This window comes from Chenopodium quinoa, unplaced genomic scaffold (genome assembly GCF_001683475.1).
Source record: "Chenopodium quinoa cultivar QQ74 unplaced genomic scaffold, ASM168347v1, whole genome shotgun sequence".
Classification (NCBI taxonomy): Eukaryota; Viridiplantae; Streptophyta; class Magnoliopsida; order Caryophyllales; family Amaranthaceae; genus Chenopodium; species Chenopodium quinoa.
In genome coordinates this window covers 3,279,302-3,302,305 of record NW_018745080.1, presented here as the reverse complement: position 1 = coordinate 3,302,305, position 23,004 = coordinate 3,279,302, and the positions used below count along the sequence as shown (strand labels likewise).

The following is a 23,004-nucleotide window of genomic DNA, read 5'->3' as shown; positions in this document are numbered from 1 at the left end:
GATTTATAGAATTATTTTTCTTAATAATATTATATCTCTACTTTCTTTTTATATTGAATGCAAATTCATCTAATTATTTCTTCTCTCATTTTAGTAAAATTTATGTCATACTTCCTCTATTTTTTAAGTGTCATACATTGATTTTTTTTTTTTCACTATTTACTTATTATTAGTTTAGACATAGTTTTTACTTTTACATAATAAATAATGTTATTGTATAATATATTGTTAGATTAGTCTTTTTTTAGACAGTGTTGGATTAATCTTAATGTATAATACATGACGAAATACAAGTATGTAAATGGTCAATCATACTAGTATGTTTTTTTAGCTTAAAGTTTCCGAATGAAGAGTGATCAGTGATGAGATGCTGATTGAGGACACAGGTAGAGTATTTATTAAAGCTATAGCAACCTACAAAACATATTCTTCCTCTTGGGGTTATGCTGTCAACGATTCCCACATCTTTATTTTATCTTAGTTGTTAACTTTTTTTTTCTTTTTTTAATAGAGTTAACTTTATTTAATTAATCAACAAATTTACGTAGTAATTATCTTCACAAAAATAAAAAAAAAATAAAAAAAAAATTTGAAGCAAATTTAGAGCATTTATATGATTATAGCTACCAAAATCCAACCTAACATATAGACCTACAAAAACAACATGCTTTCCCTCAACCTATAAAACCCCAAACCCAATTTTCATGTTTAATGTTTATATTCTATGCTTTTTCGGCACAAAAATCTCATTAAAAGTTCCATACTTTATTTTCCCACCAATTGCAATTTGGCAATTAAACAAGAAAACAAAATCCCAATTTTTCAGGACTCTATTTATTTTTTGCAGGACTTTTTAAAGTTGTTAGCTTTTTGATTTTTTTAAATCTTTTTAAATTATTATAGAAATTGGGTATCAATCAAATTTCTAAATGTGGATTTTTTTTGGAGATTAGTGGGAAAAGAGGAAAATCTTCATCTTTACTCTTTGAATTGATGCTGTTTGTGAAGAAAAAAGAAGAGAATTTTGTTTATGCCCTGCCAAATTGAACAATTGAATTTCTAGAGTAAGAAATTAAAGAGAGGAAGAGATGGTGGTGAGAAAAGTAGGAAAGTATGAGATAGGAAGAACAATTGGAGAAGGAACTTTTGCTAAGGTGAAATTTGCTCAGAACACAGAAACTGGTGAAAGTGTTGCCATGAAAGTTCTTGATCGAAGTGCCATCCTTAAGCATAAGATGGTTGAGCAGGTGATTTTCTCTCTCGTCTTTATTTGACTGAGTATAAAAAAAATAGAATTGGGAGATCCATTATGATAAATTTGTGGGGGTTATAATTAAGTTGGGAATTGGTTGATTTTTGACTTGTTATGTGTTTTTCTTGTGATTTTAGTTGAATAGGCCATGATCGAGCTTATAATATACATGTATTGATGTTGCATAGTAGATGATTTGTGTATGTTGGATGGAGACTTGCATTGATATCTGATAGGCCGTCGTCGAGCCTAGTCAAAGATAAATTACCACCTACTAACTAATGTTAGAAGGTTAGTCCAAGACTATGTTGTAATTGGCTCTTGAAAGTACAATCAAATCCTAGAAATCACAATTTAAAGGAATATTACAGTATAAAGGATTAAAGGATTGTTTTTCTGGAGGAAATTGCATTTCAATTTTGTGAATTTCCTTGTGAATTCAAAATTTCAAGATTTTCTTATATTTCCTAATTACTTGAGTTGGTGGTTGTTGTCCCTCAAGTAGGTTAACAATGAGAAGCAATTTTGATTAGTTGACAGAATTTGTAATTTGGCTAATCTAAGTCTCTACTCACCTGCCATGAGCAGTGATCAAGGTGTAAGGATCCAGCCTTGAATATATAACCATAGGGTCAGTCGCCCTTAGTTAGCTTCATGACTCTTGTAACCTTTTAGTCATTCTATGTTAGACCAATCTCAACATTGCTACCTTTTCTTAGCTAGCCTTGCACCATGATTTGAAGGGGCAAACCTAGTTTATGTCTGTCCTTTATCAGGCTCAATCTTAGTAAAGCAGTATCACCTCACAGGCTCACGCCCATAATTTGCTGCCCTGTTAGGTGTAGTGCATATTTTGTGGATATGATTTTTCAGAAGTATACACTGGATGATATTGAACACCTTTTGATTATTCTTAAGAGTTCCACTCTGCAACTATGCCCAATTGTTACTTGTTCGCCATAGAAGATGAAGTTTGCTTACGCTCTCCATTTGTTGTCCTATTTATGTTCGAGCTTTGTGGCACTATTATACTGTAACATAATATAATTTATTGGGATGTGTAATTGAAGATTATATTTGCATGAATTGGCTTCAATCAGACGCTTAATTTCTATTGCTTAATATGTCTGCTGCTGGTTCTTTGCTCAAATGTAATTATATGGCTTGGTCCAAATTTGTTTGCTTAGGATTTTGTATGAAATTGAATTTGTTTGCATCAAAGTACTTGTATATGATTTGGAAGTTACACCATTTTGCTAATTGTACTTCCCTGCACCTCACCTCTCTTTTTAGTTTTCGCTATACTTTTTTGTACCATTACACACTGAGCATATTTGCCTTCCTGCAGATAAAAAGGGAGATATCCATAATGAAACTTGTTAGGCATCCACATGTTGTTCGTTTACACGAGGTAAGGATGCTTTGGTCAGAGTATTTTTTCGTAAGTGAAGCATAGTTTGTTTTCCATGACTGGTGTGCTATAATTTATATAGGCTGTGTGTTGTGAATACATTTTGCAGTAATAATTTGAAGAATATATTACTAGTGTTAATGGAAGAATTTGCCTACAGAATTAGAAGAATTAGCCTAAATAATTGGGCCCATGAAAAAATTATTGTAGATAGGATATGCTTTGTGTTTTGTGAGGATGCATAAATGTCCTTGAAATAAGCTGGTGCTGTCAACTGTGCAGGTACTGGCAAGTCGTACCAAGATCTATATCATATTAGAATACATTACGGGTGGCGAATTGTTTGATAAAATTGTAAGTTTTTTGTGCTGAGTTTTTGTTTTTGAGATATGACCTTGTTTTGTGCTGAGTTTTTATTTTTGAGGTATGACCTTGTCATGATTATGTACCCCCTGATCCATGGCTCATAAGAGTATGGACAGGCTTGAAAGAACTACATTAATCCCTCCTAATTTTGCAGGCTCACCGTGGACGACTCAGCGAGGTGGAAGCTCGCACATATTTCCAGCAATTGATTGATGGTGTAGAGTTTTGCCATAGCAAAGGGGTTTACCATAGGGATTTGAAGGTGAATTACTATTGTTCTCAAAATGACCATTTTGCTGATATTGCCGTATGAGCATCCTAAAATCCGTTTCTATGTTTTTCCAGCCTGAAAATCTTCTCCTAGATTCCCAGGGAAATTTAAAAATTTCTGATTTTGGACTTAGTGCACAACCTCCAGAGGTATATATTTCATAATATTTTTGTCCAGTTGAAGAAATGTTATTTAGATGATTTTCACTAGGCTCTATTTTTTTTAGGGAGTTAGTCTCCTGAAGACTACTTGTGGGACTCCTAACTATGTGGCGCCAGAGGTAATGGCACTTCAGCAAACTACTTTAGATATATGTTTTTTTTTTTTTTTTTTGTCTTTTGACTCCTAAATCATAATTTCTCTCCAAATCTCCTACTAGGTTCTCAATCACAAGGGCTACGATGGTGCTCTGGCAGATATTTGGTCTTGTGGGATTATCCTTTATGTCTTGATGGCAGGTTATCTCCCATTTGACGAACTTGAACTCACGACACTATACAGTAAGGCATGAACATTTTGATTGGAGTTAATATGACTTCCTTGTTAACATTGATCCTTTGTTAAAGCTATCAGGCTTTTGGGTAACATTGACCTTCTGTATACTTGATCCTTTTCTTCTAATCCTGCTGGATGTTTTTGTTTCTTTTATAAAAATGTTTTTCACTGATGAATTCTCCCATGTAATACGGGCAAGTATCAAAGCATCAAATTTATTTTGGAATTGTTCCCTTAATCTTAATTTATCTTCACACTTGACTTCTGATCTGCAGATTGCAAATGCCGATTTTTCATTTCCTTCTTGGTTCTCCATGGGAGCAAAATCTTTAATCAAGCGAATATTGGACCCAAATCCTCAAAGCGTAAGATTTTTCTGTCAAACTTAAGTTGTGTGTACTCAAGTTTATACAAGCATATGAAAACCTGATTACTTTAATGAAGCTTTTAGTACCTTTTCACAATTTGTTTTATGTTTTTCCTTGTCAGACTATTTCAGTTACTTTATGTATTTAATTCTGAGTTGTATGTTCTTTTCTTCTTCTTCTTCTTCTTCTTCTTCTTCTTCTTCTTCTTCTTCTTCTTCTTCTTCTTCTTCTTCTTCTTCTCTGTAGCGCATTAGGATGGAAGATATTAAAGATGATGAATGGTTCAAAAAAGATTATACTCCTGTTAGTTATATTGAATATGAAGATGTCAACTTGGATGACATAAATGCTGTTTTTGATGAGACTGAGGTCAGTGAGAACTTGAAATTTGGTTCCCTAGTTTAGTTCATCTGAGATAGGAGAGGCTAATTCAAATCACATTCCCTGAATTTAAATATAATTTTATCTTAGATTATCTTTGCTGCATACGGGGTATGATATCACTTTTATTGCAGAATCAGCAAGAGTATCAGCAGCATGGAGATGATGATGCTGGGCCATTGATTCTCAATGCATTTGACCTTATCATTCTATCACAGGGATTAAATCTCCAATCCTTGTTTGATAAAGGCAAGGTATGAAGCTGTATCTCCTGGCTCCTTTATACTTTTGCGACCTTGAACCTATCATGCCTCTGTGTGTGGTATTTCACTAGATTTTCCTATTAATGTTAAAAAGTTTAATGTTATATATCTAGACTGCGAGAATTCTCTTAATCTCTTTTTTACTGCTTAAATTTAAATATCCCTTCACTCTTTAACAGGATTCAGTGAAACATCAAACACGCTTTGTTTCCCAAAAGCCAGAAAAAGTTGTCTTATCAAGTATGGAAGTAGTTGCCCAATCAATGGGTTTCAAGACGCATATACGGAACTATAAGGTAGGAAGTCCTAGGAGCTTTTAACAATCTTTCTCAACCTTGATCTTAGATCTGTTATTTGGTGGTGACATTTTTTTATGCTTGCTGTTTATGTTTGCTAGCAATAATATTTGTTTCTTTCTCTTTTTCTGCCAGATGAGGATTGAAGGTCTATCAGCTAATAAGACTGGAAATATCACTGTGATTTTAGAAGTAAGTCTTCCTCTTCATTGTGGTTGGTTACTCTGATGTTCTGAATTCTTTTCATTGGTGGGAAGTTGGAACTGATTTAGATTCATTTTTCCAGGTATTTGAAGTTGCGCCTACATTTTTGTTGGTTGATATTCAAAGAGTTGCTGGTGATCCTAACGAGTACCTCAATGTTAGTTTTTTTTACTTGCTTTTCTTATGATTCAATTAGCAGTTAACTTGTCGAGTGATTGGTTAGAGAGTTTGTATCTTTGGTTGCCCAATTATTATCATCAATTGCTCTACATTTTCTGGACTGCTGTTTATGCCATGTCATTTATAACTCAGAGGAATACTTTTAGCTCAGCAGTGCTACTTCTCAAAATCATGCAACTGATTGATGCTTTTTCATGTTGTAGTTTTACAAAAACTTCTGCGAAAATCTGGATGATATAATTTGGAAGCCTCCTAATGATTCGGGGATATCAAGAATTGGCAAGAACAAGATTGGTAGAAAGCGTCCATAGCTTTTATCTTACTTCAGATTAATTAGGAGGCTTTTGGATTGTGATGAGCTTACTTCACAATCCCACACCAGCATCAGTTGGATCCACGAAAGAAAACTAAGAGACAGCAGTGTAGCTAACTCGGGATTGAAGAGCAGAACTCATCTCCAAATGATGTTTGTATATCTTTTCTTAGGAAGTGAAGGCTATAGAACTTTCTGTACTATATTACATAGATGTGAGGAAATTAAGTATGACCTTAATTAATACGCTGTTTTTGTAAATCTCTTGGGTTTTCTTTGATTTTTGAAAGGCAGACGAATTTTGCTTGATATGAAGACATGCTGAATCTTGGACTTGTTTGCTTCTATGCTTGTTACACATATAATAGTGAGCTAATTGTCTTAGATAAGTTAATGTTACAGTGTTTTCTATTGAGTAATTATTAGTTTAATGTAGGGAAAGTCCCTGATGATTGAACGTGTAGTGCAGTAATTTCAGTCTTTCAGATTCTTCTGTTAAGAAAATAATGATTCTTTGCTTCTTTATTTGATACCAAAAAGAGTGATCAACTAATAAAAAAAATCTGCTAATATTGGCGACATTTAATTTGTTGCTGTTTTGATACATGCCTGATACAAATTCATGCTGAATAATATCAAACTGCCGTATACTTGGATTCTCTCTTTTCATATAGTTGTTATTTTGCCGTGATACTTCACTATATCTTGTTCAATTTTCCACTAGAGAGGCTGACCAATTATCTGAGCAACATTCTCGATCTTTCGTTGACTGCAATGTCTAGTCTTTGTATTTCATCGTCTCTTTCTCAAAACCAATTGTCGGAAATTGTTTAGCAAAGTCCTCAACATCTTGGCGCAGCTTCATGATCTCAGACTGGAAGTTGTCATTTGATTGCATGGTAGCTACAAAATCCTTCAGCTTTGTCCCTTTGAAAAGAGGTTTCAGATGGACAGCATTAGATCATTCATTATTCACTTTCAATGTGGATGACTAAAGAAGAGCATGGAATAATTACAGCACAAATTGACATATGAACCTTTTGTGTCAGCCTTTATCTTTAACGCCAATTTAACAGCAGCATCAAAGAAGTCAGCCACTTTGGCAAAATCCTCTTCCACAAATCCCCTGGATGTTAGCGCAGGGGTTCCTATGACAACAAAATAGACCATTTATATGATGACAGTGGGGATGTAAAATTCACAGGGGTATGATATATTGATAGGTGATGATGGCCTACCCATACGGATGCCTCCAGGAATCATGGCTGACACATCACCAGGAACTGTATTTTTATTAGCAGCAATATGAACTGCTTCCATGACCTTTTCAACTCGTGATCCATCGATACCCTTTCCATGGGAAAATAAAGAAAAGAGGACAAAGGTTACATTCTAATAATTTGAAGACAGCCCACTTGGTTTTACCACACTTTTCCAATCCATAAATCCCACCATGGGTTGGCAGAGGAATGCAAAATCAATTATTAGATACTTTCCAAGAAACACCATTAATGATAGCATGTTATTTGCAACAATACATTAGGGGCATGCAAATTTTCCTACTTAATACTAAAAATGGCCTCCAAGCAGTTCCATAACTCAAACAAGAGATAGTGACATTATTCTCTAATTTGGAACTTGAGGGACAAATCCCTAATAGCAGTTTAAATCTGAAGGAGATCAGCCATGTCAATATCAATATAAATTAATAATTGAGAAAATACAAAACCATGAGCCATTATCTAGGACCAAATAACCTGCAGACTCAAACATTCATGAAAATACAAAAATTAGATCGTTCACCTTGTCTCTCAGATTCACCAAGACTAGATGGTTATCGGTCCCGCCAGAAACCAGATGATACCCATTGTCTGCCAGCTTCTGCAAAATCAATAGTGTTGGACCAAGCCTTGTCAGGGAATTGCCTACCACAATAGCAATGAACTGATAATGAAGAAAAATACTCAGGGATTTTGAACAATTTGTTTTGATTGATGTACCTGGGCAAATGCAGCACAGTTACTTAGCACCTGCTCTTGATAGGCTTTGTACTCTGGAGTCCTAGCCTAAACATTACAAAGCATATATATGGAGTATAAAATAGTTAGATTAACATACATTACAAGCTGGAAATTGTATCTTTGATCTGAAAATTCATATACAAAATTCAAGATAGACCTGTTTCAATGCAACAGCTAAGCCAGCAATAGTGTGATTGTGTGGTCCACCCTGAAGTCCTGGGAAGACAGCCTGATTGATTTTGTCTTCAAAATCATACATTACCTGCAACAACAACTCAACTACTTAGAATTCATTTACTTGATGTAAATGATCTACTCACCCGTTTTCTCATTACTGAACTGGTCAATAATTATTAATTAGTCCCCAGCCCGAAATAACAATTTGGATTCTGAATGAACAAAGGTTACAAATAAGCCTCAATGGATGGATGATCTCAGCATTTAACCATTACAGAGAAAATGTTACTGTAATTAGAGTTTAAATATTTGTCCAACCAAATAATTGGGACAGAAATGAATGGATTGATGCAGATTATTCTTGTCAAAGAAACAAAAACTCACTTCCTGCCCTTTCTTGTTCATCTCTTTCAGACCCTTCCTAAAAAATATCATTGCTCCTCGTGGCCCTCGGAGAGATTTATGTGTTGTAGTTGTCACTATGTCTGCATACTCAAAAGGAGATGGAATGACACCTGCAGCAACCAACCCACTGATATGTGCCATATCTGCTAGCATGATAGCTTTTTGCTTGTCACAAACCTATTGGACCAATCAAAAAAAAAATCATCATACCTTTCATTTCAAGACAGAGAGATGAATGAGGAAATAATGAGACTACAGAAACAAAAGTATAAGCTAAGGGAGTGCACCTTTCTGATCCGTGCATAATCATATAGGCGTGCATAAGCACTTGCACCAGCAACTATTAATTTTGGCCTAAACAAAGTGGCACTCTTCTCCATCTGCAAAGATTTATATTGACAAGAATTAGTACACTCTTTAATGACACAAAATATATTTTTCAATAAAGAAGTTAGTCACAAACTTATCCGTACTAAACTTTAAGATCTATGAAGAGTATTAGATTATTAGATAACACTATAGAGAAATACGAAGCATGGTTTATGCACATGGTAATTCATTCTTCAATAGAAACAAATGACATTATATATAAATTCACTGACAGATAAACTTTTATAAAACATCCAATAAGTACATGTACATCCATATTTTCCTGGCTAACACATGACATCTAACAAGACCAGAGGAATGCAATCCATTTTTCATTAATCCAAAAGAAGGAAGAGCATGGAACACCACAGCAAATTGGCCAAAAACCAAATTTTTTTTCCTTTAAAAACATGGAGCATACAAGTCTCAAAACGAGAGTACCTGATCATAGTCTATGTAACCTGTGCTCTCATCCAATCTATATGGCATGGTCTCAAAGAATATGGACACAGCTGATATCTTCTTGGTGTCAGTCTGCAAGTAAAAAGAAAAATGATTGAGCCTGCATTTCAGCATGAGCATAAGAAAACTCGTAAGCCAGTCCTACAACAATTCCTCATTTCAGAGAGTAAAGCCAAATTAATGAAGGATAACTTTAAAAATTCTCCATGGTAGATAGTTAGCCAACTTAACTCAAAACCAATCAACTAAGTTTACAGCTGCTTTGGAAAGCTCAATCACCGATCCGGAGAGGGACGAAAGTAGTTTCAAATATATGAACATATATAGAAAGGCCTATGCCATTTTTATTAAGGTTGATAGTCTCTAATGGGCAATTTTATTAACGTGTGTTCTAGAAACTTATATTTCACTTACTAAGGAAGCTGGGAAAAGTGGAGGAATATAACTTAGTTTAAGTAATGCAAGTAATGAGTTCTTCCAGCAAACTGGAGGCCACAACATACAAAATGAAAGCAATGCCTAGGTCTTCTTTGAGTTGAGAGTAATTTCTCTATTATAAATAAAATGCATATAAACCAGCATGAATGATAGTTGATGATTTTTTAATTGATAAATCCTAACAAAACCCCAAAATTTTGCACACATGCACGCACACACACACCCAAAATCTAAACAAATGTTTCATTGAACAAAGTTAGAGCACCTGATAACCGTGCGAAAGATGTCCACCATGAGGTAAATCAAGTGCCATGATTCTTTCATGGGGTTTCAGAAGTGCAGTATAAGCTTGGAAGTTGGCTGGTGATCCAGATAGAGACTGCACATTGACTGCAATAATAATGAGAAAAAATAGATTGTTCTTCATGATGCTAGATGCAAGAACTAAGGAGTACTATTGATTGTTAATTATGAAAGCCCTCATAATATGGAATACAAAACAGAGACTGTTTTGATGAATCCTTTCCATGACTTTTATCAAAAATATCATCCATAAAATTGGAAGTACACTGTTCAATTAAAAATCCTAATTGTACAATTTTCGTGCAAAAATGTTGTGGTTGTGGAAGGTATAGCTTGCAACTATTATACAACTTCTGGACATGTGCTCGCAATTTTGGCTCACCTCCCCATTTTGCAGGATCCAGTTGAAAAGCTTCCAATGCCCGCTTCTGACACAATGACTCAGCCATATCAATGTACCTGATATCCATTTTACTTAAGATGAGACAAGGAACTACAATATATCACACCTACATTTGAAAAAAAAAAAAAAAAAAAAAGGATGGAGCTTTATCATACTCATTTCCTCCATAGTATCTAGCCCCTGGATATCCTTCACTGTATTTGTTAGTCATGACAGAACCAACAGCTTGCATTACTGAAACAGATGTGAAATTCTCCGACGGTATAAGCTCAAGCCCCTATAGGCACCCATAAATTTTCAATGTGAGACCAAATAATTCCTCAGTCAACCTGATTAATAGGTAATACGAATAAATGAATGAATAGTGATACTGAGATTCGTGTGATTTTGAAAAGAAGTCAAAGTCCATGGTAAAACAATCCTCTCCCAAAGTCCCAAGTACGTATTTTTCTATGTACTCCGTACAAAGGAAACTAATTGAGAGTGGAGCTGCATTAACAATACCAAACAGGCCGTAAATGTACAAATATATGGTATATTCGATCAACATCAAATGAAGTTTTGACTTCCATTTATCAGATTAAGGCGGCTTACAAGTTGCATCTTCCATGGTGATACATAAACACGAATTTACGCCAAGATACCAACAATGGTGTAAACATTAAAATGAAATGGCAACACATTTCGCATTTACGCATTGAAATCAAATAAACATCATTAACAAAACAGAACTGAGCAAAATCTTCTTAAACATAATGCGGAGTACCATATTAAATAAAATAATTATTCAGTAATTAATTTACCTTCCATTGCCGAGCTTTTTCCAGCTCAATAATGTCTGCAATCTCAGGATCAATAACCTCAAGCGGTTCATTCAGCTGCTTTATCCACTAAATCCAAAAATTAAAAAATAAATAAATAAATAAATAAATAAAATAAAATAAAATTAGTACGATCACCATTGATACAAATCACCAAACCCTAAATCAATAGATTGCAACATTAAAACAACAAATAATAAATATTTCTAATTCCAACAAATAACTAAATAACTTACATTAACACGAGATCGATTGCTATCAAGAGAAGCTTGATTTGACAAAGAAGACTGCCAAAAATAATGCAGGAAATATGAAAATGTACATACATTCAATTAAAAATGATAATGCGTAAGTTTATAATATGAAAAAAAGAATATCAACCATGTAGAAATTAGAACCGCCATTGAAGATAGGACGAAAGGAAGATGATGAAGAAGAAGAGGAGAGTCTGCGAAGCGCCATTGACATCGCCATTGCCGCGCTTTCTCTCTCTAGAAGTAGCTGATTTTCTCTCTCTTCTGAATTTTTTTGTGGCGGTTGATTGGGAATGGAGTGGAGAATGGAGATGCAGTGGTTGTTGATGTCAGCAATCGGGCACTTTGCTACTTTCAGACTTCAGTGGGTTGGTAGATTGGTGCGGTTGTTGTTGGTGGGACCTCCACCTACTATGTTGGATTTGATAACTTAATTGGTGTTTTCATTTTCCATTTTTAGATGGTCGTATATACGTCCTTTTCAAGGGTTGTTTGGTTATTTCAGGTTTAATAATTTAGATAGATTCATTTAAGTTTAACAAATTCAAATAGGTTTAGTTAAGTTTAAATAAGTTCAGTTTAGGAAAAATAAGTTTTAATAAAGGTTGTTTAAGTTATAATAATAACTAAAATAAATTTTAATAAAGTCTAATAAGTTCTAAAAAGTTAAGGTAAGTTCATATAAGATCTAAAAAGTTCAGATAAGTAAAAATCAAACTAACAGAACATACCCTTAATTTTTACTCGTCCGAACTTAAATTTTTTGATGGCTATATAATTTTTACTCAATTAGGGACCTAATTGGGTCAACTTGAGCCTTATAGATATCATTAAACATTTTTTACTAGAACCAATGTTACTAATTCAAAGATGATATGAATATATTTGAGGATCACCAATCCAAAACTCAATCGATGCATTTGATAGGAGTCATAGAACTACCTAGGCTTGTACGTGTTTTCTTTTGGGTTCAATGGTAAGGGAGGTTGGACACAGACAACGAATGGCGCTGACTTATGACAAATATGGCCTCAAAGGAACTAACTAGCCTAGATCTGCTGTTTTAGATGAGAGAAATCTGAAAATTCTCTATTGTGTTTTAAAATAAGGCTGTATTAACATATTAAAGGCAAACACTCGAGTCATACATATGCCTATCTGATACCATGATTGCATAAGACATTAATTGTCAAACCTTCTTAATAAAAGTCAACATGTGTTTGTCAAAAATCCTTGAATTTCCCTATGACTTCTACATAACCACACATATGACATATGTTATTATACACCTATCTTGCACTCTTGCACAAGAAATTACAAAGTATGTATTGGGATTTTAATTCTCCCTAATATAACATACTCTGTATAAAATCTTTCCTTATATGGAACAATATTAGCAAGCTTGATTTATGGGGCAACAAGACCAACAACTATGTTTGAAAAGGTGATTAGCTAGTGCAAATATGATGGTGGAGGCATATGCACACGTTGAACATCAAGCCTAACTTCAATCAAAAACACAAAGACTAGTTAATTCCAATAAACATAAGAGTTATAACTAATTTAAGATGATGTTATGTTCATTGGTGTTTATGTTCATTAGAGTATATATATGTTCATCATTGTCTTCATTTTTTTAAGATAAATTCGTTTGATGTTCAACGTATGCACAATGAGCACCATGTATACATCTCCATTAGATATATATATATATGAACAATAAAAAGGATGTATATAAAATTCTGGTGGTTGTCGGTGGTGGTTATAGGTTTTGGTGGTGATATGCTTTTGTTTAAATGTTTGTTTGTTTTTTTTTTTTTAAAGTTGGATTAATACTTAACCAAGTGCCCTTATTTTTTAATAATCATGCCTTAAAAGTTTTTCCTAGGCATGCGTGAAAAGTACGTTTGTTGCAAATAACAAAAAACGGAGGTAGTATACAAAATTAATCATAACTTTTAATAAATATCTTATAATTCGGTACTATTTCCATCATAAAATTCGTTTTAAAAAGTTCTTTAAAATAAGATCCATTTATAGTATATTTAATTTATTTACAAAAATAATAGAGAACTAGATGGAAGCCCGTGCGTTGCACGGTTTTTTATACATAAATCTCATGAAAAGATTATTTTCTTAATTTAACCCTATAATTTTTTTTTTATTATTTTGCTTGTTAGAAAATGGATAATTTGTTTTATTTTTATGCAATTTATAATGCGACCTTAATTTACTAATATTAGTTATATGAAAATTATAAGTATAATAGATATTAGAATAAAATCATAATCCTGTTCGTATTTTTTTAACCTATGATTCGTTTGTATAACGAAAACACGTTGTTCCACTATACATATATAGGTATAGAATCCCTATTTTTCTTTCACAAACAATAACTTAGACCACCATTATTCTTTTACTCCGTATCAACTTTATACAATGAAAAATTAATAAAAATAAACCCAAAACTACAGGGTTAAAATAAAGACGGTGGGAGTAATAGTAAAAGATATGACTTTATAAATTTTAAAATAGTTAAATGAAATATATATATACTACCAAGAGTGTTGCATTACTGAAATTAATCTAATTAAATAAAATTAAATCTTTATAATGAAATTTCATTATCATATGTCCTTAATAATAGAGTTTTATGTATACACTACTACAATGATTTTTACAATAATAATATAGATATCTACCAAAAACTATAATACACAAAATTTAATACGATAAGTAACATAATTAGATTAGGTAAAATAAAACAAAACATACATCTTATAAAATAATGAATAACAACCAATTTATTTTTCTTACCATCAGAAAGTCTTGATATACTTGCATTATTTCCAATATTTTTTTGTTAATCAGCGAATTAGACCTGAAAAAAATTCACACCATGAAAAAGTGTAGATAAATAATATTCACATGTTTGTGTTTTTTTGTATATATATATATATATATATATATATATATATATATATATATATATATATATATATATATATATATATATTGTCTATTTACAATTGAAAAAAAAAATCATAATTATATTTTTGAGAGGATGAATACAAATCATTAATATCATCCTATAACATAAAAAATTGAACATTATTGTTTTTTTTTTTTTTGAAGAATATTGATAAAGATTGAACGTTATTGTCATATTTATTTATTTATTTGAAGAATATTGATTTTTTTTAAAAAAAATTGAAGAATATTAGTTAATTATTAATAATTTATATTTCTATTAAAATGTTTTTTTAAAAAAAAAAATCGATTGAACGTCTTTTAAAAAACAAAATGAACATTTCCTTTTTCAAATATTTAATTTTAAAGTGTTTGTATAATTTATAGTTTTTTTTAATATAAATCCTAATATCAAAAGATCATCTTTTAAAAAAAGATAATTTTTAGTTTTAAAACAATTTAAATCTTAATAAATCATTATTCGTCGTTTTTATCTACGTGGCAAAAAATTTAAATTTCATTCGTCACTTTTGCTTATGTGGCGAGTGAATTTTTTAATTCTAAAATAAAAAAAAAATGCCTGCTTTATATATATATATATTAGATTAGATTAGTGAAAATAAGTTTTAATATGATCGTAATTAACATTCAATCCAAAAAGTTTATCCTAAACTTTTATCAACCATCTAGGCATTGCCCGGGCTAAAAAGTAGTATATATAAAGGGGAGTATTTTCCCGAGTTTTTAAAGAGCCACGTAGGATGTAATTTTCTTAGCACGCCATATAAGATTATAAATTTTAGTTGTAGCCAATTAAATAAAAGATTATTAATTTCTTTTAGAATTAAATAAATCAACTGCCACGTAAGCAAAATTGGCAAATGAGATTTTTAATTTAAATTAATTAAGTATAAAATATTATCTTTTGATATTAGGAATTTTATCAAAAAATATATAAAACGAATGAGAGGTAATTCACAATTTATTTTAAAATAAAAATATTAAATGATATATAACGCACAACAAATAAAATAATAAATTTTATCATATAAATGCAAAAAATATTTGTTTTAAAAATAAAAATAAACTGTGCATCTCACAGGCTTCATTTAGTGATATACTATGTAGAACTAATGAAATAACAAATTTTATCACATAAATACAAATAATATTTGTTTTAAAAAATAAAAACAAACCGTGCATCGCACGAGCTTCATCTAGTAAATATATAATAATACTAGTATGTACCCCGGGCGATGCCCCGGGTTCCCTCTGCAATATACTTGTATATTCTTATGTTTAAAAAAACCTTAATTGGCTAAATCTATCCGCGTTTGGAATATTTGTTGTTTTAAATGTTTATAATCGGATGAGTAATTTAATTTTACGGTTTCATTGACATTTAACAGTTTGAGTACTATTAGACTTTATTCAAAACTCTCAGTTCAAAAGTAAGTCTTCGACTCCTAGAGTTTTAAGATTGTTTTTTGAAAGACGATTGTCTGTTTGGAATTTTAATTCTATTGGCAATGCCCGGTTTGTTTATTGAATTTTAAAATAAAATTTTTATCTATATGCCAAATTTTAAAATATCATTATACAAATATTGTTATGTAAGAGGTGTATATCCCTTTTACTTTACGATATTTTGATGTAGGATACTATTGATTTTTGTAAAAGCGCAATATATATTATTAAAATATACATAAAAAAAATATTTATGTTTTTCAAGATTTCTATTAATAATCACTTGACAATCATACTTGTAAAATAAAAAATATAGTACTACCGCTAATAAAGTTGTGGGTTATAATTTATATAGTATACATAAATGAATCTATTTTGAAGGACTTTATCACGAATATTATGATATAAAAATAATAAATTATTAAAATAATACTATTGAAAGTTATAATTTATTTTTTTAATAGGGTTATAATTTAATTTGTACATATTAAATATTGGTATATTATCTAAAATAAAACTCTAAACGGCGATATTATGCTAAAAATCTATCCAAATTTTATTGAAAATGAAACTCTAAACTAACTGTTTTTATCTTATACATCTTTATCCTATGTGTCAAACTAATAATTAATTGTTGCCTACTTGGCAAAAAAATGGAATCCAAGTGTCACTATCTTGTAACCTCGCTAAATTTTTAGCTTTATATATTAGTTATATATATAATACCGTAGGATAACAGTAAATATCATCTGTGGACTGTGGGAGATGAATATATGATCAATTTTTGCAAGCTGTTTCCCATTAAACAGTCAACTCCTAATCATTTTTATTAGTTGTTTTTGGCTTAAAATGGATAAAATCTTAAAAAATAATAATAAAAAAGATTCTATGGATCTAGTCTATTTGTTTGGTTAAAGATAGAATCATAGAACCTTTTTTATTATTTATTTTATTTTTTTAAGATTTTATCCATTTTTAGAACGTTATAACTACGTGATCCTCCTTGTGAATATTATCAACAATTCCCTGTTTTTCCTTAAAAAGAATAAAATAAACAAAGAATTCCATTTCCTCCTACTCTCAAAAAGTCAAAACTACGGAGTACATTATTATATAATTTCACCCAAACACAAAAGTTCTGAAACCCTAGCAAAAATATATATTTCAAACCAACGCTACCAAAAAAAGCAGAAGAAAATAAAATAAAATTTAAAAAAAAAAAAAAAACTGTACAACAATGGTGGAAACCGAAAATGTAGAAGGTAAAGAAGAAGAAAATTCACCAATAGAAGAAGTTCGTTTAACAGTATCAAACACCGACGATCCCACCTGAATAGTTATCATAGTGATCACAAATGGTTTCTAGGGATAATTTCATGTGTGTTACTATCATTCTTGAATACATATTTCAGTTACCAAGACCAACCATTTGTGATCACTATGATAACTATTCAGGTTGCTACGCTCCCTACAGGAAGGTTAATGGAGCGTACGATTACGACTCGAAAGTTTAAGTTGGGAGGATGGGAATATTCATTTAACCCTTGACCTTTTAATATGAAGGAGCATGTTTTGATTTCTATGTTTGCTAATGCTGGTTCTGCTTTTGGGAGTGGTACTGCTTATGCTGTTGGTATTGTTGATATTATTAAGGTGTTTTATATGAGGAAGATTACGTTTTTGGCTAGTTGGATCCTTATTATCACCACTCAGGTTAGGTTTACTTTTTTTTTATTTACCTTATTATGATCTTGATTTCTTTTCTTTCTTGCAAATGACTAATTTAATTAATTGTTAGTTCTTATTGTGGTTTATTATTAAATTGTTGAAATTTTAGAGAAGCAATTTACATGTCTATGTTCATTTATTCTATTAAGAAAAGTCTATGATTGAATCTTTTTTATTTATTGATTGTGTTTGTTCATGATTTTACATTTTTACTCATTGAAAGTCATTTTTAATGATTAAAACCTATCAATAAGATTGTAAATATTTGGGTCATTATTTGGGTGTATCAAAAGTCTTTTGAGAACATATAAACTACATTATTGATGTTTTTATTTTTATTTTTTGTTTATGAAACAACACTATTGATACCTTAGCTTTTTTTGTAGATTTAAATTTTACTATGGAGTAATTTCATGAAATTAGTAACTATGATATTATAATATAATGAAATCCCCCACACCATGTATCTCTTGGCCCTCTTCAATTCCTCTTTAAAAGTCATAAGTGTTGTTTACCTTTAAGTTCCATAGAGGATTTCTTTCAAAAAAAGTTCCATAGAAGATTTATAATCATATGGTGAAAGCCTAAAATGATAATTCTTAACAAAAACTTTGATACCATGCATTATACGATTTATATCTAAGTATTTATTTAATAATTTCATTTAGCTCAGTTAAAGAACCAAATAAAAAATCTTTGTACAGGTAATTAACAAAACTTGTAGTGATCATATTTCTGAAAATATAATAATGTAATTTATGTATGTATCAATGCAGGTACTTGGTTATGGTTGGGCTGGAATACTAAGAAAGTATGTGGTTGATCCAGCTGAAATGTGGTGGCCCGGTAGTCTTGTTCAGGTTTCACTTTTCCGGTAAGCATTACTTAGATCTAGTACTCCGTGTTGAATACTCGACACTTGACTAAACATGCATTTTGGAATTTTGGAAGTTGACAAATGACAATTATATCTCTGGACTCACATATGATTTGGTATTTTGCAGGGCACTACACGAAAAGCAAGACAGTAAATCAGATAAAAGCTTAACAAGAAGCCAATTCTTTGCAATAGCACTAATATGCGCCTTTTGCTGGCAATTAGTCCCTGGTTACCTCTTCCCAACAATATCAAATCTTGCAATTATATGCTTGGCCTTTCCAAAATCTGTCTTAGCTCACCAGATTGGTTCAGGAAATAAAGGACTTGGAATTGGGGCGTTCGCTTTTGACTGGAACGTCGTAGCTGCCTTCAATGGCAGCCCTCTAGTCACTCCATTTTTCGCTATAGTTAACATAGCCGCGGGCTATGCTTTGATCATGTACTTGATTATACCAATTGCATACTGGGGGTTCAATTTGTATAATGCTAAGACTTTTCCCTTCTTTTCTTCACATTTGTTTACTGCTGCTGGGACGAGGTATAATGTTAGAGCCATTGTGAATAACAAGTTTGAGCTTGATTTGGCTGCGTACGCTAAGTATGGACGAGTTAACTTGAGTATGTTCTTTGCGCTTACTTACGGCCTTGGGTTTGCTGCTGTTGTGGCTACTCTAACTCATGTTGCCTTGTTCAATGGCAAGTAAGTATTCTTTAAAAATCTACCTTAGTCATTTGAAAATAATCTCATTTTATAGAAGTTTGATAAGCTAGGATTATTTGCTATAGGAAAAATGAGTGTAAAGTGTATTATGCTTTGGTGCACTTTGCATGACCAAAACTGATTAAAAGTTCGACTCAAAACTAGTTTCGATTATTTTATGCAGGGACATATATAAGCAATTCAGAGCATCATCAAGTCGTAAGGAAGATATACACACCAAGTTGATGAAGAGATACAAGGACATTCCTAACTGGTGGTTTTACATTCTACTAGTAGCATCATTTGCTCTTTCTTTGGTGCTTTGCATTTTCATGAAAGATCAAATCCAAATGCCATGGTGGGCACTCATTTTTGCTGCAGGCATTGCCTTTTTGTTCACCCTTCCTGTTAGTGTTATTACCGCGACCACTAATCAGGTGAGCACCTCCTTCTAAACCTCTATACTGATCTAGTAGTATTTGAAGTACTGACACTAGCACCCCTCCTTATCTTTCAATGTGACCGTCTGATATTGAGGTTACGAGTTATATTATTGAATTGTGGGCAATTGGTGGCACGTCTCAACCATATGAACAACAAGGTTCTAATAACAACTAATACTGATTGGAATTTTTTGTTCCCACATGCAGACACCAGGGATTAATATCATCACAGAGTATTTAATGGGTTTGATTCTACCAGGAAGACCTATAGCTAATGTCTGCTTCAAAACATATGGCTATATGAGTATGGCACAAGCTGTATCCTTTCTTAATGATTTCAAGCTCGGCCATTACATGAAGGTCCCTCCGCGATCAATGTTCTTGGTTCAGGTACGTATTGATGATTATACTATAATGTGTCCTATAAGTTATTTTTTCTGGCTAAAAGCACATTATCTGATCAAAAATCTTATTTGTTCTGAGACATGCTTCTTTTACCCTATGACTAGTCTAATTGGTCTGTTTTGTACACCATAGTTCATTGGAACTATTATTGCAGGAACAGTCAATTTATTAGCAGCATGGTATTTCTTAAACACAGTCCCCCACATATGCCAAGACCAGCTCCTACCTCCAGGTAGCACTTGGACATGTCCAAATGACAATGTATTCTTCGATGCATCTGTCATTTGGGGCTTACTCGGACCACGAAGAATGTTTGGATCCTTGGGGACTTACTCATCCATAAATTGGTTCTTCCTAGTGGGAATTGTAGGTCCTCTTCTAATATGGTTGTTACACAAAGCATTCCCTCAGCATAAGTGGATCACGCTCATCAACTTGCCTATTCTCCTTGGTTCAACAGGCAACATGCCCCCCGCCTCAGCCATCAACTTCACCACTTGGATATTTATCGGGTTTATCTTCAACTACGTTGTGTTGCGTTACAGGAAGAAGTGGTGGCAGAAGTACAACTATATTCTCTCCGCGGCCTTGGATGCAGGGGTGGCCTTCATGACTGTACTCCTTTACTTTGCCCTTGGAAAGATTGGAGGCATTTCATGGTGGGGTTCTGGGTCTGAATATTGTGACCTTGCTAGTTGCCCTACTGCTAAAGGTGTAATTTCTGATGGGTGCCCTGTATTTTGATGTTTTAGTGTTGTAGAATTCATGTTAGGACTGTTATTTGTCCCACGTTGTTATCTTGTGTAGGTACTTAAATTAACAAGATTAATTCTATATGAAGATTTCTTTATGATTCTTTCACCTATCATTCATCATTTAAGCTGTATACATAATCACTTATTAGCAAGCTATAAAATATTACAAGCATCAACTGACATTAATATTCTGTTAGAAAGTTCTGCTATAATTCTGTTATGCTTGCAGAGTACCCAAAAAAATCTTGTGCACCCGTTGCAAATTTGATGCAGTGTAATCAGTTCACACTAAACGTCTAAACCTGTCGAAATTTTTAATGTCATTTCTCTTTTCATTATTCCTCAAAAATTCTCCTCCTATTTCAAGGGTTGTGAGGGTTACACCAATATATGATGCTAATGGCATACTATAAGCTTGTTAGGAGCTCGTTTGCAAGGTACTCATTATTCGCAATAATTTAGTTTCAATTTTCCTTATCTCAATAGTCAATAGTGCTTGTTAGGAGCTATAAACATTAATTCTTGAAGTTCACCAAACATATCTATTCCTTTAATCAATTAGATATAGCACATAGCAAGACGACAGTAGTCACTCGTGCATAAAAAGTACTGCACATTGACATAATCACATCTTCAATAAACGCCCTGTATAATTAACACTCGTATATTGTATAGTTTCTACACAATCATAAATGACAATAATAACAATAATCATAAATTATTTAGTGCCCCAGTTTGTTTATAACCTGAGGATACAGCATATCTAGAAGAAAACCCATGATCATAATCATCTTGATTATCACATTCAACTACACCCTCATTAAAGTTTTGGGCATAGCTTAATGCATCATACCTGAATTCATCATGAAATGTGGCCTTCTTTGGTTGAGGAATACAAACATTGGTTGCTGCTACTGCATTACTGCAGCTTTTACTAGTCTGCTTTATGTAATTCTTACTTTTCTTCCAAATATTTCTGATTGGAACATTTGGAAGCTTCATCTTCAAGCAGCCCCCACATCCAACTCTTTTCCCTCCCCCTTCAACGTCTTCTCTGATAGGATATGTTGATGAATCCCCCTCCATTTTTGCGTTATCTGTTTCGTGTAATTTATCAATTTGTGACAGGAATGAGTAAAAACAATATATATTTGCTGAATTTATGAAGAAAAAGAGAAAAGAAAAACACAAAGAGGGAATGTGTTATTATTATATGTCATGAAAATAAATTGTGGGGACTGAAGATCAGTATCACTCTTTCAAGATTTTGATTGTGTGGTAGAGGAAATGATTAGTTGTTGTCATGCGTTGATCATACGTAGTATTATAATAAGTATTATTGTAGATTTTTATTTATGTTTGTTGAAAAATAATTAAGGGAATACAACATTTGAAGGATGGAAGTTGGTGTTTCTGATATTTTGTTGCCAAAGATACTTTTTTGGATGGAATTGTTTGTGTTTATATGGATTGTAGAGAACCATTACCCTTGCTCAAGTGGTGAGGCTGACAGTTCATTTGTACTATACAATCAGTAGTACATTGTACTCGTACGTGGTTACTATACAATCAGTAGTACATTGTAATCATACGTGGTTACTATACAATCAATAGTAAATTGTACTCATACGTGGTTACCGGAAAAAAAAAATACGAGTAGCAAAACGAACATGTATCAGTTGCCAGACCTGCACCAGGGTAAAAGAACATGGAATGGGGCACAGCGCACAGCAAAATTCAATCATGTCAAAATTAACGCTGAGAACGCGCCAAGTAGGGATCGAACCTACGACTTTCTGCTTAGGAAACAGACGCTCTATCCGCTGAGCTACAGGCGCCAGAATTTAACAACATTTTGTAAGTAGTGTAAATAAATATATATATATCTCAAATTACGCATCATACTCGTTTTTATCAGCTCAGGTCTATTATTTTTAACTGTTTGCAAGTATTTTCCACATATATAATCATATATACAGTATATATAAATCATTTGTTGTTGTTCATAATACATAATTATAGATATTAATTGTCATAACTTTGTTGTCAGTATTTATCTCACATTACTAACTTAATTACGATAACAACATGACTAGTTAATTATATAGAGAATTCCGGAAGCAAACAGACTAGGTACTGATTTAGTGCTTTGGTCTATATCAATGCGTTACAACTTACAGACTACCCTAATCATGTAAAAACT

At 32.4% G+C, this 23,004-nt stretch overlaps 2 protein-coding genes, 1 non-coding gene and 1 pseudogene across 5 annotated transcripts; 2 read left to right on the top strand and 2 right to left on the bottom strand.

The window, feature by feature from the left end:
* Positions 1–592: 592 nt before the first annotated feature.
* LOC110709838 (CBL-interacting serine/threonine-protein kinase 8-like) lies at positions 593–6,184 on the top strand. 3 transcript variants are annotated; one of them, XM_021888095.1, is made up of 14 exons: positions 604–1,247; positions 2,601–2,663; positions 2,946–3,017; positions 3,184–3,291; positions 3,375–3,449; positions 3,527–3,580; positions 3,680–3,805; positions 4,071–4,160; positions 4,410–4,532; positions 4,679–4,798; positions 4,987–5,103; positions 5,239–5,295; positions 5,390–5,464; positions 5,691–6,184. In XM_021888095.1, exons 1-14 carry the CDS (start codon positions 1,089–1,091, stop codon positions 5,796–5,798), a joined length of 1,347 nt encoding a protein of 448 aa, XP_021743787.1. In that variant the 5' UTR covers positions 604–1,088; the 3' UTR covers positions 5,799–6,184. The 3 variants fall into 3 exon arrangements, with proteins under 3 accessions (XP_021743789.1, XP_021743788.1, XP_021743787.1); XM_021888096.1 differs by lacking the exon at positions 4,410–4,532 and having other exon boundaries at positions 603–1,247; XM_021888097.1 differs by lacking the exons at positions 4,410–4,532; positions 4,679–4,798; positions 4,987–5,103; positions 5,239–5,295; positions 5,390–5,464 and having other exon boundaries at positions 593–1,247.
* Positions 6,185–6,295: 111 nt separating this feature from the next.
* On the bottom strand, positions 6,296–11,899 carry LOC110709837 (serine hydroxymethyltransferase 2, mitochondrial). Its single transcript, XM_021888094.1, has 15 exons — positions 11,581–11,899; positions 11,436–11,486; positions 11,182–11,268; positions 10,534–10,655; positions 10,358–10,434; positions 9,938–10,062; positions 9,214–9,306; positions 8,691–8,783; positions 8,383–8,580; positions 7,979–8,083; positions 7,801–7,866; positions 7,604–7,681; positions 7,039–7,150; positions 6,838–6,948; positions 6,296–6,727 (listed from the first exon to the last, which is right to left on the bottom strand). Exons 1-15 carry the CDS (start codon positions 11,671–11,673, stop codon positions 6,579–6,581), a joined length of 1,560 nt encoding a protein of 519 aa, XP_021743786.1. The 5' UTR covers positions 11,674–11,899; the 3' UTR covers positions 6,296–6,578.
* A 4,875-nt stretch (positions 11,900–16,774) lies between these two features.
* On the top strand, positions 16,775–20,865 carry LOC110709614 (annotated as a pseudogene).
* A 1,701-nt stretch (positions 20,866–22,566) lies between these two features.
* On the bottom strand, positions 22,567–22,639 carry TRNAR-CCU. The gene has a single exon. It is a non-coding gene; the product is annotated as a tRNA-Arg (tRNA).
* Positions 22,640–23,004: the final 365 nt, after the last annotated feature.